This window comes from Lontra canadensis, unplaced genomic scaffold (assembly GCF_010015895.1).
Source record: "Lontra canadensis isolate GAN:19392208 unplaced genomic scaffold, GSC_riverotter_1.0 scaffold25, whole genome shotgun sequence".
Classification (NCBI taxonomy): Eukaryota; Metazoa; Chordata; class Mammalia; order Carnivora; family Mustelidae; genus Lontra; species Lontra canadensis.
Window position 1 is genome coordinate 951,686 of NW_022631019.1, and position 15,635 is coordinate 967,320.

The 15,635-nt window shown below is 63.3% G+C and overlaps 1 protein-coding gene across 4 annotated transcripts in view; it reads left to right on the forward strand.

Moving 5' to 3' along the window:
* Positions 1–15,070, forward strand: part of PRKCZ (protein kinase C zeta) — a 92,871-nt gene extending 77,801 nt beyond the window's left edge. For all 4 annotated transcript variants that reach the window (XM_032863179.1, XM_032863182.1, XM_032863180.1 and 1 more), the window contains 8 exons: positions 6,416–6,502; positions 7,856–7,991; positions 8,179–8,266; positions 9,702–9,821; positions 10,445–10,524; positions 10,837–10,926; positions 14,365–14,480; positions 14,605–15,070. In XM_032863179.1, the coding sequence (XP_032719070.1) occupies positions 6,416–6,502; positions 7,856–7,991; positions 8,179–8,266; positions 9,702–9,821; positions 10,445–10,524; positions 10,837–10,926; positions 14,365–14,480; positions 14,605–14,692 (805 nt within the window). In that variant the 3' untranslated portion in view covers positions 14,693–15,070. The remainder of the gene's footprint in view (positions 1–6,415; positions 6,503–7,855; positions 7,992–8,178; positions 8,267–9,701; positions 9,822–10,444; positions 10,525–10,836; positions 10,927–14,364; positions 14,481–14,604) is intronic.
* Positions 15,071–15,635: the final 565 nt, after the last annotated feature.

Below are 15,635 nucleotides of genomic sequence, written 5' to 3' on the forward strand. Positions count from 1 at the left end.
CCGCGTGAGGGCCGGCTCCGTGCTGGCGCCATGTGCAGGCCCCGGAGGACCAGCAGCGTCCCCCGTCACAGTCGGGTGGCAGTTAGCACGGCGCCCACAGACCTTCACAGCCAGCCAGACACCCATGGGGACTGAATTGTGGACGTGACGAGGCCCCAGCAAGCAGGGGTGTGGGCAGCTGGGGGACGGGACACTTGGGGAGCCCCGCCGGCGGGGGGTTGAGGAGGCCGCCCCTCGGCTCCCGGGCTGCAGGAGGCTCTGACGCAGGCCTGTGTCCGGGGGGCGGGAGCCCCACCTGCCGCACCTGTGCACAGGACGACCAGCAACCGCCGGAGCCTGGGCTTGGGGGCCGAAGTGGGGGGAGGTTGGCTGAGTGCGCCGGCAGCTTGCCATTCCCCTGGGGGTTCAGGCTGGGCACTTGTGTCACATGCAGCGGAGACCAAGGATTCTTCTAACCCAGAAGGAGCATCTGCGCTGTGGAAAAACCACACCTTGCGACCACACACAGCCCGTCCTTCCCAGACAATGGCCGCAACGAAAATTAACTACAAAATTGCTTCTGCTTGAGCAATTCCAGGAAAAAATGGGCTGAAGGGTGTAGCTGAGGTGATATTTTTAGCAGCCCCCCCCCCCAATTGCCGTTTGGGCACGTTTGTCGCACTTAGCATTACCCCAATCTCAGACGAGCAAGCTGGCGTTCGTGTTGACCGTCGGCTCCCTGCGCCAGCACGCGAGCTCGCCGCCCTGTGCCGCCACTTCCCGCGCCACGCTCCCCTCGCGTGGAACGTGGCTACGCCCGCAGACGAGCCTGTCACACCTGCTGTTCGCGGGAGCGCCTCCCGCGCTGCGTGCTGACCTTGACGCGTGAGTGAATTGTCGGTTGAGGGTGGTGTCTGGGTATTAGTGCCACTTGGCCGGTGCTGTCACGTGTGTTCTTCCTTCTCGTGTGCCCCCGAGGACTCGCCTGCAGGTCTGGAGGGCCTGCGCCGGGGCTTGGGCCGGCCCGGCCGAGGGGGCACCGCAGTGCTACAGGGCCGGTGCCAGAACGCGGTGAAGGAGGCGGTGGGGGGAGGGGGACGGGCACAGGGCCACGTCCTGGAGGAGGCGGTGTGTGTTTGGAAGGAGGAGAAAGGGGCTCAGAGATGTGGGGGGTCATCCTGGAGCTGTCCACAGCCACTTGGGCTCCAGGGACACGGAGGCCCGGTGGTATCCTCTTGTGGATGCCCGATGCCCAGTCCCTAGGAGGGCTGGCAGTGTGGGATCCGGGCACGGGCGCGGACCCACTGGGCACATGGAGGCCCAGTAGGAGGCCTCCGAATGGAGCTGAGGACGGTACGTGTCGCCTGATGCCAGGGAGTGGGCGGCAGGACTCACCAGGCTCCACCATGGCAGAGATCTGGGGGCAGAAGTGAGGGTCTGCCCACACAGAGCCGGGGGCACCGGGGTCGGTGGCAAGCATGTGTGCACCAGGTGTTTGTGGCTATAGGTGCCACGGAGGAGGTCAGGCCTCGTCGAGCAGGGCTGGCAAGCGGAGAGGTGGGTGAGCAGAACCACAGCCGAGTTGAGCCTCCTAGGGGGAGCTCGGGAAAACCGGGTTCTCTTGAGGCCTCTGCTCATGGAGGGAGGCCGTGGGCGCAGCAGGAACCACCCGAGACCCAGGGGTTGGCGCCTTCCCCTCCGGCACTGCGTCTCTGCACCTTCCAAACAGCACATTCGTTGGAGTTGGAAGTTAACCAAAGCCCAGAACAGAAGGCGTGGACGCGGGGGGCAGCGGCAGGCGGGCTGTGGGGGCACCCTAACCCGCAGGCTTCCGGGGCAGGTAGGCTTGGGCCGCGGACAACCCAGCCCAGAGGGCGTCGTGGGGAGGAGGAGGCCTGTTACTCACGGCGGCAGTCACGAGATGGCGGGGGGCTCATCTGACCCGCGGGTGCAGGGAGACCGCGCTGCTTTTAGAAACGCTGCGGGTGACCAAGGCCCTGGGCCGCCGCGGACCCTCAGGGACTGGCCTCCATCCGCCGGGGACCGTGCAAGTGGCTGTGTGTCTTCCTCATCGGGGGGCAGCCGGCCGCCTTGGGGCAGGCTTGCGGGCTGCGCTGTCTGTCCTGGGGACGCCAATGGGACGCGGGGACCTGACTTGGATGAGGCCCGGGGGCCCCCTCGTCCTCGGCCAGCACAGGCCTCGGGCAGGCCTTGGGCCCGGCTGAGAGGGCGCTGTCAGGCGGACCTGAAACTGCTTTTGCCAACGATCCGGTGACGTCAGAAGCCCCTTCAGAGAATTCTTTTAAGAACTTGACGCAATGTTTTTATTCTTTATTTATTTTAAGCAATTTCTGCACCCAACATGGGACTCGAAGTCACGAGCCCCAGATCAAGCAGCGCGTGCTCCTTCGACCCAGCCGGCCGGGCACCCCGTGCAGGGAGGGCGCTGTGGACGCGGGGGGCCGAGGCCGTCGCTGCTCCCGCTTCGCCTCCTGTGTCTTCCTGTCGCTCTTTCCCGTTTGGTGTGGGCGACGTTTCCGTCACGCAGAGGCTTCCCCACTGGCGTGACGTCCATCCTGGACACTCCTTGCCCTTTCTCCCAGCGGAGCGGGCGGCCGCGTGCGTGCAGCTCCTGTGCTCGGTGCTCCCGGAGCCGGCCACGGTTCTGCCGTGTCTGCTGGGTGTGGTCAGAACATGGGCGGGCAGACGACCGCTCCTTTCCAGCCCACGCCTGCTCCTTGTGCGTCCGATGACGTGGCCCGTGGCTGCCTCGTGCGGTAGCCGCTGGTGGAGGGTGAGCCTGGCCTCTTCCTGGCCTCACGGGAACACTCTGGTGTTTGCCCCGCGGGCGCGCCACCGGCTGCTGCAGGAGAAGGAGCTCCTGTCCCGCGTCCCGGTTGTCTGTGCTCTCCTGGTGCTCACGTCCCACCCTGGCCCTCCTATAGCTGCTTCCTGTGTCCGTCTCGTGGTTTGCTCCATTTCGTGGTCAGATGGTGTCCTGGGGCTGGGGGTTCCCTTCCCTTTCCCGCCCAAGGGCGACTGTCCCACTTTGGCCCCAGCTTACCGGGGTCAGCCTCGCCTCAAGGCCCCCAAATATTGGGGGTATGTTCTGGCTTTCTTCCTCTCTGGGGGGACCCGAGGCCCAGCTGGCTGTCTCCTGCTCTGGCAGATTTCTTTGGACAACGTAAACCTGTCTCCCCCACCGACTTCCATCAGCTTCCCGTCTGCCAGTGTCCTCTGATCTTTGACCCGACCCGTCGCGCTGTGCTCGCCGATTGCCACTTATCACCTTGCCTCTCTTTTCTTTTCCTCTGTCCCCCAAGCATCTTCTCCTTCCTCATTGGACAGTTCCTTTGGGGGCAGCCACCCCTGTGATGTGGGGACGGTACCTGCAGGAGGGGGTTCCAAGTGTGGGTTCTGGGTTCGCCCAGATCCTGTGGCGTCAGATCTCACAGACAGCGACTGTGATCCTGAGAAAGTCCTTTACCTCCCGGTGCCCCTGCTTCCCCCTCTGGCTGGGGTCACCGTGTTAAACATTAATGCCCAGACGTGCTGAGTCTCCAGCCTGAGGGTCGGTGAGGTGGGAACGGCTGTTCTTAGGTTGTGTACTAGCCGTCGGCACTGCTTCTCCAGGGGCCAGAGAGTAAGTATTTTCACCTTTGAGGACCACAGTTTGCGGTGGTGCGAAGACCACGTACGCGGTGCATGCAGAGAGACCCGTGCAGTGTCTCCGTAAAACTTCATCTACAGACACAGGTGGTGGGCCGGACACGGCATCAGCTCTCGACCCGAGCACGTGCACTATGTCTGGTGGCATCAGTCTTTCCCTCTGAGCTGACGGGCAGGGCTGGGCACTTCATTCCACGGGGCAGCGTGGGGAGGATGTCGTGGGTCCTCTGCGCTGAGGAGCGAGTCCACGCCCAGCTCGCCCCCGGGAGCTCTGTGAGTCCCCCTGTGCCGGGTTTGCTCCAGCCAGCAGGGGCTGCAGCCCCCAGGTTCCCATCTGGGTGACCAGGGTCTCGGGGTCAGAAGTTGACCTGGTTCCACAGTCCTGCTTCTTTCCCTTCCTGGGGCGGCGTCCAAGCGGACAGTGGGAAAGCTTGGCTGAGGGCGGTCCCCCGAGCTTGGCGGGCAGCCGCAGGCCTCTGGACCCATCACTTCCCTCCCTCCAGGTGGGTTGGTATGGCCGTGTGACCTGGGGTCGTGGGTGCAAGGACACATGCCACTCCCAAGCCACCCCATGAGCTGCTGCACGTGGTGGTGCCCCCAAGCGGGAGGTGAGCCCCGCTGACACGGCGGCCAGCTCTGAGGCCCCCGGGACACCAGGGAGAGTCCACGTCCTGTGGCTCTGGTACAGTTTTTCTTGAAGCCATGTCCTGGTTGTCCTCACGTTGGTCTGTAGACCGGAAGAAGACACAAAGCAAACTGAAAGACTTGCGTCTGCAGCTGCTACGGAAGGAAAACAGCTCCTCCGCGGTGACTGGGCCTGGCCAGCTTCGCCCAGTGAGCAAATCCCGACCGGTGACATCTGGGGCAGGGGCCAGTCTGGCTGCGCCTCGTCCCAGACGCCCACGCTGGGCTTCTCTCCGGGTGGGAAGGGACATACCTCGGCTTCCGCTTCTCCACACGTCTGAACACCAGCTTCGCGCCCCAGCCCCCTCGAGCTCTCATTGCTTCCCACAGGAGCCACGTGTTCCGCTAGTTTCTCTGAAGTGGCGTCAGGTTTGTCCCTGTCACCTGATGTCACCGCAAGTGGGCCAGTGGCCCTGGAGACCCTTCCTGAGGAGCACAATGTCGGGGTGCACGCCTCCGCTGGGAGGAGCAGGTTCTCAAATGAGCCGTGTCCTGGGGACACGGTCCCTGATTGTTGTGGAAAATCTCTGACCTGCGCTTCAAGGTCACCCTAAGAGGTTTGAGTTAATGTGCTTTTTTTTTTTTTAACACTTTGGTGAACTGTTGGGCCCGAGGTCCCTGCCCAGGGGTGCGATAACCACCACGTTTCCCTCACGGTGGCTGACAGGACTGGATGTGCACTGGCAGACAGTGAATGTTTTCCATCTCGCATGTGCTGTCGCGTGAGCGCTGGCACACACATGTACGTGAGTGGACGTAGCTCCGCGCCCGTGAAGCTTTATGGACACAGGCGAATCCCAGGGAGGGCGAGCTTTCTTCGTCCGTCTAGACACACCCTGGGGAGTCAGGGGCACAGAATGAGGGCCAAAGGCTCCTCGCTTGTGGTCCAGGCCCGTTTCTGCCTACGGACTGACGGGTTTCTGGCTGTCGCTCGGTTAGCACCCACGAAAACCTCCACGGTGGCCGCAGCTCGGTGCTCACTCGTATAAAGTGACCTCCATCTTCGTGGCTGGCCACCTGTGACCCACAAGCCGACCCGCGAGCTGTCCGCACTCACTCCCACTCCCCACCCGGAGGAGCTGTGAGGGGCCCTCAACAAGGCGTTTCTTGAGCGTAAATTTAATTTTGGAAACGGCATCTTACTGAACGTGAGAAAGACGTCCTGCAGAAGAGACTGGGATGGTGTGTGGTCCCGGTTCCTTAGCCACGAGGTCACACAGGGTCATGCTGGCCCACCCTGGCCCCCGCTGCCCCCGGGCCTTCTCCCTGCCTCCAACTCACCCCTGTGCTGGGACAGGCTGTCCAGTGGCCCCACCCCCTTCTCTCCGCCCTGGTATCCAGATCTCTGCAAGCTTGTCGGCTGTCCTCGGTGCCCCCTACTGCGCCGTCCCCACTCAAGCCACTGGGGCTCCCGCCCGGGGACAGACCACCTCCTTATGCCTCCCTGGGGTCCATCCAGACTTGGCGGGTGAAACAGTCGCTTGCCAGACATCCCTCCCCGCACACGAGCCTCTTCTCTAACTGTGGGTGGCGCGTGAAGTTCACGGTGCCCTTGACGTTTGCACGGCTCAGAGACGCGAAGCATGTTCACACCATTGTGCAGCGGTCCCCGCTGTCCGTCTCTGGCCACCCCCTCCCATGGCTTGTGCATTTGCTCTCCCAGGCCCCTCGGCCTCCACGGTGGGCCCACAGGTCCGTGTCCTGCCTCTACCGGTCCCGCGGGAACAGCACATGCTCCTCTACTGGGTGACAGGAATTGTCTGTGCTGTTTCCCTGTGTCGGGACCAGAACTGGTCAGGACAAGAGACCCCACAGGCAGAGTCTCGACATCCCCCAGGATGATGCCCCAGGGACCTGGGTGCAGAGCCTGACTTTTCGGTCGGGGCTGCTTTCTTTTCCGGCCTGAGGGGTCAAGGGTCCCCAGGCGCCTCCCTGCCTTGGCCTCACAGGAGGAGAGCTGACCTGCCAGCACCCAGGCTCGGCTCTTCCTGGTCACGGTGCTTCCCCACGTCAAACCTGCCTCCAGCGAGGTCGGGCCTGGGCCGTGCAGCATCTCAGCCCCCACGCCTCTGTCCCCCTGCAGGCTGTTCCTGGTCATCGAGTACGTCAATGGCGGGGACCTCATGTTCCACATGCAGAGACAGAGGAAACTCCCAGAGGAGCACGCCAGGTGGGTGCTGTGCCAGCGGGCGGGGGCCAGCAGTGAGCTGGAAGGGAGCTGGAGTCTGGGGGACACGGCAGAGAGGACGCGCTGTCCCCTCTGGTGCAGCTCAGGGGTCCTAGGGTTTGTGGGTCCTCTGAGTTGCAGAACCTCAGAAACGGCCCACTGGGTCTTGGCCACCAGAGCAGGACGGCACGTCCGCCGGAGAAGTGGGGGCTCCTGGGAGAGCATGTGCACAACGGTGTTGCGCGTGGTGCTGCCGTTGCCCTGTTTTCAGCACCTGGGCTGGGGGGCACACACTCCGGCCGGGAACCCCCAAGTGGGCACCGTGCCAGCACTGATTCTCGTTACACCGATGCAAAGCAGGGCACTGGCGCTTGGAGAGGAAGAGCCTGTTTCTGTTTAAGTGACAACAATGCCTGCCACCCGCCCTCCTGCCGCCACGGGAACCCGAACCCGAGGGTCCCTGCCCCTTCCTGCTCCCCACGGCTCTCCCTGCTCCGCACGCCCTCCCCTGAAACAGCTCGTGCAGCTTGCGAGTCTGAGGAAAGACAGGCCGTAAGTCAGGCATCGGTCCCTCCCCGCACACGAGCCTCTTCTCTAACTGTGGGTGGCGCGTGAAGTTCACGGTGCCCTTGACGTTTGCACGGCTCAGAGACGCGAAGCATGTTCACACCATTGTGCAGCGGTCCCCGCTGTCCGTCTCTGGAACATTCCATCCTCCCGGACAGACACCCTGCCCCCACGAGACACTGGCCCCCTGGCCTCCCTGGTCCCCGCTGGGTGCCTCCTGAGGGGAGATCAACCGTGTTTGTCCTGGGACTGGCTCATGTCACCGAGCGAGAGTCCTCGAGGTCCGGCCGGGCCGCCGCAGGCTCAGGAGTTCCCCACTGCATGGAGGGGCCGCGCTCACTTGTCCATCTGTCTGGCGAGGGGCACCTGGGTGGCCTCCACCTTTGGCCCCGCTGAACAGGGCAGTTAGGACGGGGCCATGCACACCTCTCTCCCAGACCCTAGCTCGAGGGGGATTTCTGGATTTAACTGGGCCACCTTCACACTGTTCCCTCAGCGGCTGCCCGTGCCGGTCTCCCCAGCCCTCGCCCGCAGGTCTGGCTGTCCGTCTGGCTGTCCATCTGTCTGTCAGAGTGGCCATCCTCACAGGCAGGAGGCAGTCTGGATTTGTCCCTGACGGTGCGGACGTCGAGTGTGTCTCGTGGCCTTGTTGGCCCATGTGTTCCTCTGCGAGAAGACGCCAGGGCGTCTGCTGGGAGAGCCGTGGGGCCGGCGGCTTCCCCCCAGCTCCCCTCGGCCTGCGCGGGCCCCCACCCACGCTCCTCGCCGGGTTCTCTCCGCTGCCCCCAGGTTCTACGCTGCCGAGATTTGCATCGCTCTCAACTTCCTGCACGAGCGCGGGATCATCTACCGGGACCTGAAGCTGGACAACGTCCTCCTCGACGCCGACGGCCACATCAAGCTGACGGACTATGGCATGTGCAAGGCGAGTACGTGGTCCCTGGGCGACGCCCCTGCTGCAGGGGTACCCGCGTGGGCTCTGTGGCTCCTGGGGGCCGAGGCACCTCCACCGCCTTCCCTGCCCCACGCTGGCTTTCTCTGAGACACGTCGTCCCGCCAGTGGGGGTGACTGCAGATTTTCTTCCCTCCTGGTAACAGACTTGTCCCCACAGGAAGGCCTGGGCCCTGGTGACACAACCAGCACTTTCTGCGGAACCCCGAATTACATCGCCCCAGAAATCCTGCGAGGCGAGGAGTACGGTGAGCGGGGCTGCCAGGTGGGCGGGGGCAGCTCGCTGGCACACGGCCTGTGGGTGCAAACAGGGACAACCCCCGGCTCCTGGGGGCACCGTCTTCTCAGGGACGTGGTCCCGGGGCAGAGCGGGCCAGGTGGACGGCTCCAGGGCCCAAGCCCAGTGGCCAGATACACCCTCACCTTGCCGCTGGCCCCGGTCACCATGTGGCCTCAGCCCTTCCTTGAACCCGTGTGGCCCCCTCTGTCCTCCTGGGTGTCCACTCCGGCAGCCCCTGGTGGAGGAACTGATAGGACCCCTCATGGGTAGGGAAGCAGAAGCCCCATGCGTGTACACAAGTGCCCCCACTGGCTGCCGCCCCCACCGTGGGAGAGGGAGCGAGTGGGACGGCTGAGCCGCCTGCAGCCCCTGCGGACTGTGTGTCTGCCCCTCTGCGCTCTCGGCTGGAGACAAAAATGAGATCACGCGGGCACGTGTGTGTGTGTGCGTGTGTGTGAAGTGACACCTGTGACACGTTTGTACACATGTAGTGCGTGTGCGTGGCTTGCGTGTGATGTGTTTATGTGTGTGAGCATGGTGCATGTTTGTACGTGTGTGTGCGTGTAGGATGTGCCTGTGTGCTCGCACGCATGTTGTGTTTGCACGTGTGTGATATACATGTGTTACATGTGTGTGCGTATGTCACACCCCACATATTCTTGTGTCCTAGTGTTTTCAGTGGAATGTGTCACAAAGACGCCACCAAATATTTTTAAACATTTCCTTTGCCATTGACATGGGGGCTGGCTGGGTGGGCAGGTCCCTTGCCTGCTCGGGTCAGAGGCCCCGCCAGGTTGCTCTCCTGGGATCACCAAGGACAGACAGGGAAGGACAGACGGCAGATGGGCAGACCAGGATCGAGTGTCTAGAAGCTGGCCTGGGGCGGGGTCCCATCCAGGATGGGGCAGCTGCTACAGAGGGTCCGAGAGGCCGCAGGCACCATGGAAGCCGGGCTCTCCCTCCCCCACCCCCGGTGCGGTGAGACACCATGAAACGGCGGTGCAGGAAGACTGGGAAGGAGAGCTTGTGGGCTTTGAGAACAGGATCTGGAGCTTAGGTAGTAAGCCAGAGGGGAGCAGGAAGGACGGCTTGCTCAGCACAAGTCCGCGTGGTCGGGGCGCCATGGGCAGGACTAAAGGGCCAGATGACGATCTGGAAAACCAGCAGAGTGCCAGCAAGAGTCTAATGGCCCTGATGTGAAAACAGCTTTGCAGCTAGTTAAGAAAGAAAAAGACAAGGGCCCCATGACGTTGGGCAGAGGGGAGGCCAGGCCGCTCAGGGCACGTCAGGGGACCCAGCCCAGTGCTGGCCAGAGCCATGCCCGCGGCTGTGCTCCCCCACCTCCCCACTGAGGCCCAGCCCCTGCCGACCGACTGCAGGCCGCGCCTGTGCCGTCCCTCCAGGGTTCAGTGTGGACTGGTGGGCGCTAGGCGTTCTGATGTTTGAGATGATGGCCGGACGCTCCCCCTTTGACATCATCACCGACAACCCCGACATGAACACGGAGGACTACCTTTTCCAAGGTGCGTGGGCCGCAAGCCGTCTCCCGAGGGTTCAGGTGCCGCCCCCGGGCTGTGCGTTTGGGTCTCCCCCACCACCTGACCCCACAAGCAAGGTTGGTCTCGCAGACCCCACTCTCAGGGACGGAAAGAATGTGTTGGGGACGTGGGAGCAGCCGCGGTGTGGAGGGCTGGTTCCCCGGGAGAGACGGCCTGTCCTGATTTAGCCCAGACTCCTTCCTGCCCTGCCACCCCCATGCCCTGCAGGTGGGACCTGGTTAGGGCTCCTTGCCACCGGCGAGTACAAACACCTGCCCCTGGGCCAGAATTCACTCCGCGAGAGGCCCATGCCCCAACACGGTGGTCCCCGCAGCGCCCTCTGGCAGTCCCGTGCAGAGGCGCCCTCGAGGGGCCGTGAGGGGGCTGCTGGCTCCTGCGAGATCCTAAGCACGGTGTGGGGGGCCCCCTCTGTCGGGGAGAGACCCTGCTGGATGTCGGGAGGAGGGGCCGGGGCACTGAAAACGCCCTGGGCGCTCCTGCTCAGAAGGGGTTTGGAGAGCCCTGCAGACCACCCAGCTCCCGTGGCTGGGCAGGGCGAGCCCCGCGGCTCGAAGTGACGTGACTTCTCACACGGCCCCTTGTTGCAGTGATCCTGGAGAAGCCCATCCGGATCCCACGGTTCCTCTCGGTGAAGGCCTCCCACGTCCTGAAAGGATTTTTAAACAAGGTACAGCGTGGCCGCCAGGAGGGCCGACCACGGCGCGTGGCTCTTGCCGTGGCTGCTGCAGGACCTCCGGGGGTGGGGCTTTTGCTTCTTCATTTGGCCTCTGCCCCGCACACCGTGGTCTTCAGTCGCAGTTGCCAGAACCGAACTAGATTATGCTCAAGAGAGATGCAGTGAAGGCGGCGGCTGCCCCTCAGCCGGGTGGCTGAGCTGGCCAGAGCGCGTCTCGGGGGCAGGAAGCCCGTGTCCTCCGGCTGTGAATCTGCGCTGCTTTGCTCCATACTGACTGGTCCTTATTTGAACTCTGACCCCTAGGACCCCAAAGAGAGGCTCGGCTGCCGGCCACAGACGGGATTTTCCGATATCAAGTCTCACGCATTCTTCCGCAGCATAGACTGGGACCTGGTAAAGCACGGGGACCCGCTTGCTGCCCCCCACCCCCGAGGGAGGGCTGGGCACGAAGGGTGTGGTGGGGCCACCCTCGGGGGCCCTGGGAGACGTCCTGCCTGGGTGTCCCCCACCACGTGCTGTGCTGCCTGGGGTCCATCTGGGGTCGTCCTCAATCTGACCACGTTGCCTGGTGGATTCTGTGTGGAAGCCCCTGGTGGGAGCCGGTTTCATGGTTGGTTTTCCAGAACCTGCCCTTCTCGGTCCCATCTTGGGACACGGTGAGCAGTGAAGGCTACAAACACGGTGGTTCCTGATACTAAAGGGAGATTGAACTCAATTTGTTTCAAAATACATAAATGGTTGGAGTTCCTGAAACACAACCTTTAAACTGTGCTCCTCTGAGACAAAGGAGGTCAGTTAGCTAAGTAAGTCAACGTCGAACTTTCGCTCAAACCGGATTGGCCCCCTCGGGGCGGCGTCATGGCAGCCTCGCAGCCAGCGCTGAGGTCCACCTCCCGGCCCCGTAGGCAGAGTGGCTCACATCCATTCCCTCTGGTCACTGTCACGTCCCCCCACGGGACTGTTGTCCGTGCATTTGTGGGGTCGTGGTGAGGTCCCCGTGCTCAGACCACGCGCCCACCCTGCCATGCTCAGCCCTGTCCAGGCCGCAGCTGCGGGGTTTCAAAACAGAATCTGCATCCTCTCCCTCGAAGTTATCACACCCACGTGCTCTACAGCATTCAGAGCACAGGAGCCTCTAGTGTGGTGGGCCCCGTCGGTGGAGTGTGAGACCCTTGATCTCAGGGCTATGTGTTCAAGCCCCATGTTGGATGCAGAGATTACTTTAAAAAAAGAAAGAAAAGGAAGGAAGGAAGGAAGGAAGGAAGGAAGGAAGGAAGGAAGGAAAACTGAGGGCACAAGGGAGAGGAAATGTAGATTTGGGCTGGTTTCTGACTGTTACCAGTGTAGTTTGGGATGCCTGGCCCGGAGGAAAGTGCCCCCGCCAGGTGTCCACAACCTGGAGGCCGCATGGAGCCTCCACGGACCACGCATTGAGGGGCTGAGCCCAGGGCAGGGTCTGCCCATGGCAACATGCAGGTGCCCCCCCCCCCGCCACGAGGCAGGCGTCATACCGCTGAGCTGGATGGAAAGGCCCTCGTGAACACCTCGCCTACCGTGGCACGGCTCCAGCCCGTGCGATGGGGGTGGCATCTGGTCATTCCTGGTCAGTGCCTCCTTGCCAAAAACCTGGTTCTCAAGGGCAGCCTGTGCCTGCTGTGATCAGCAGGCTAAGGGGCGATGGTGTAGATGTGACACGATGAGGTAGTTCTTTTACAAGCTGTGTCCACGTTCATAAGCCACGTCCAGACCCCAGTGCTCCGAGGAAGGTGTAGGTGGTTCCCCGGGGACATGGGGGGCATGCGGGCACATCCGTGGCCCCGGGAGGTGAGTGACCACCTGCTCAGCCACTGCCGTCATTGACACGCCCCAGCGGGAAGACCCGTGCTACCTGGCACACGGGGTCCTAAGCCCAGCACCCGCAGTGCTCGGGGGGTGCTGTTTCCGGTGGGAGGCTTGTGCAGGTAGTGGAAGGGGAGACACGGGTGCTGAGGTCCCTCTGCCCTCACAGGGCAGCTCCTGGAATGCCCTCGCTGCCCCCATGGCCAGGAGGGCAGGGTCTAGGACAGTCTCTGCCTTGCACACAGCCCATGGGGGGTGCATCACCCGGAGCTGGGGAAATAGGGACTAGCGGACAAGAGGAGCCCCGCTGGGAGATGCAGTCGTCCTGGACCCCCCCCACCCCCCGGCCTCTCCCACCCCGTCCTGGGGGCCTCAGCCTCCAGGGTCTGGGCCTCTCCCCACCCCCGGTGTGGGGCTGCTTCCCGCCCAGCCTTGCCAGCAGCACCCGCCTCTGTCTGGGGACCTCCTGCCTCCTCTCAGGTGTCACGGAGCCCCTGGTGCCCCCAACACCCCCTGCAGGGTGGCCCGCCCCGCCTTGCCTTCAGGCCCTCAGAACTGGAGTCTGCCCGGCTGCCACAGAGCGCCCCTGCCAGGGTCCTTTCCACTCACACGGCACACCCCCGCGGTGGCCTGTCCCCCGGTGGCGTCCGGTGCTTCTGACTGAGGAAAGGGGGTAGCGCTTGTGAGATGCACTCGGAGGGAGGCCGGGCGGACTGGAGGACGGGGCCCCAGGGCGAGTGGTGGGCGTGGGGGGCCCCGGGGAGCTGCTTGCCTCAGACGCAGCTCTGCTCGCTGCTTGGGTCCGCTGGGAGCTGCTGCTGACATCCGAGCGCAGCGAGACCCAGGGTGGAGAAGCGGCCTGAGAAACATGCCCCCCAGCCCCCGTCAGAAAAGTTTCGTAGAAAGGAACGTGGCGAGTCACGTAGAAAAGGTGAGAAATAGCAAGGACGGGGCCTCGGGCCCCACACACAAGCTGCCCGCTCTGCCTGCAGGGGCGGCCCGTCCTCTGCCACGTGCCCTGGGGCAGCCGGCGGCCAGGACTCGCCCGAGTCTGGGACACCCCCGCATCCTCCACCCAACGATGCGGGCCCGTGCCGCTCGCTCCCCACACCTGCTTGGGCACCGTTGCTGCTCCTGAACAGCTCGTCGCGTCGGCCTTGCCTGGTTCCATGGCCCGTACGGGCACGTGTGGAGCCCCATATGGCGGGCATTTCCAGGCTCAGCCCTACCGAGGGCCCAGTGGGGCTGTGCCATCTGCCTCGTGCTTCCTCTCGCCCCCCTGCCCCCAGCTTCACGCGGGGCTGCGCGGCAGGGAGGGGACCCAACACAATGGCTCCACGGGGCAGGCACCTGTGTCTCTCGCTCACGGCTCCGTGTTAGTGCCTGGGGACGTGCGTGGCCCAACGCAGGTGCACAGCGCACACCTCGGGGTGGGGGGAGCTTGTGTGTGTGCCGGAGGGGCTGAGCGAGTGGGCACCCCGTCTCCACCTCGCGGCGCATGTCTCAGGCCCGTAAGAGGTGAGTGGGGAGCTGGTCCGGATCCTGAGGAGCACCGTCTCCTGCCTGTCGAGCGTCCCCTTCTAATTAGAAACAGAGCGAGTCCTTCACGGCTCTTCAGGCAAGAAGGTCGCAGCACGACAGGTGTGGGTGGCGGTGGCCCCACCAAGTCCGAGCTCCCTTGTGACCAGGCTTCCAAGATGGAGGACAGAAAACACTCCCAAGCCCAGCCCCGCTCGGTTTCAGGGCCCAGGCCGTGGGCGTGCAGACCTCCAGCGTGGCCTTGTCCAACCAGCATTTCTAAACTCAGGATTTTTCTGGCTTCAGATACTTTTTCCTAGACTCGTGTTTAAGGGAAACGAAAACTGGCCTTCGAACACCTAGTGAAACACTGTGTCTTCCTGTTCCTTTCTGTGATTTAAGTCCCCGCAAAGACCCCGATCCCACAGAGATGACAGACAGCATCGACCTGACTTCTTGCATTGTTCTTCCCAGCTGGAGAAGAAGCAGGCCCTCCCGCCATTCCAGCCCCAGATAACCGACGAGTATGGTCTGGACAACTTCGACACCCAGTTCACCAGCGAGCCCGTGCAGCTGACCCCGGACGACGAGTAAGGCCCGCGGGGGGCGGCCACGGGGTCAGGGCTCCCTGCCCGCTGTCAGCCCTGTCGGGGTCGGTGGTGGGCCTGGGGGCAGGGCCCGACACCCATCCCCGTGCCCTGCCTGTCCACACAGGGACGTCATCAAGAGGATCGACCAGTCGGAGTTTGAAGGTTTTGAGTACATCAACCCGTTACTGCTGTCCACCGAGGAGTCCGTGTGAGGCCGTCTTCTCTGCCACGGACACGTCTGTGAATGACCCCTTCACTCTATCCTTAACCACAGCGCATGCATGCCAGGCTGGGCGCGAGGCTCCAGGCGCAGCCAGGGAGGGACACTTGCCGCAGAGACCGCGGACGGGGCGTCCAGCCGGCCCCCCCGGAGCGGAACAGTCTTGCGTCTGGGCCTGCGCGGCCGGCCTTGAGCTGGAGGAATTTGCTTCTTGTGCCTGGGCCGCGGAGGAGCCGCGGTGACCGCGTCCAAAGGAGAAACTGCCCCACGATTCTGAAAGCGCACACTTTCCACGGAAACAGAACTGACCTGCTCCGCCAGGAGTCAGCCTGTGATGTCCTGAGGAATAAAATGTGCCCATGATGTCGCAGCCTCCCGGTGCCTTTTTTCTGTGTCGGCACCTGCCCCGCCTTGCGGGCGACACCCACGTGGGAGGCGCTGGAGCGGGCGGGGACTGGGGACGGGAGCCCGATTGCTGGGGGGGCACCGCAGTGAAGAATTTACAAATCTGCGAGGTTTGCCAAGTCCCGGTAAGTTTGTGTCGTTAACACGTAGGTCACACGCGCGCGTCTCCGTCGTCAGGGCGCTCGTGGGCAGGCGGCGAGACCGGACCCCGGATTCTAGCGCTGCTCACCGAAGCCCCCGGACACCAAAACAAGGGAGGAAATGGAAAACGAAATCTGCACAAAATATTTCTGCAAACGCTAAGCAGTGCCTATGTGACCTCTTGTATCGAATCTTTGACACAGTATTTTTGTCGGTAATAACGATACTCAGAGTTAGAAAAATGTAAGAAGGTCCATGTGTGAGTGCCCAGCCTTAGTAGTGCATCTGGAGACCCACGGACGTCCTGCACATCCCTGACGCCGTGCTTCCCGCGGCCAGTCGCCTGCACAGGATGCACGTGTCCCTCCGCCACCCTGCTCGGGTGAACG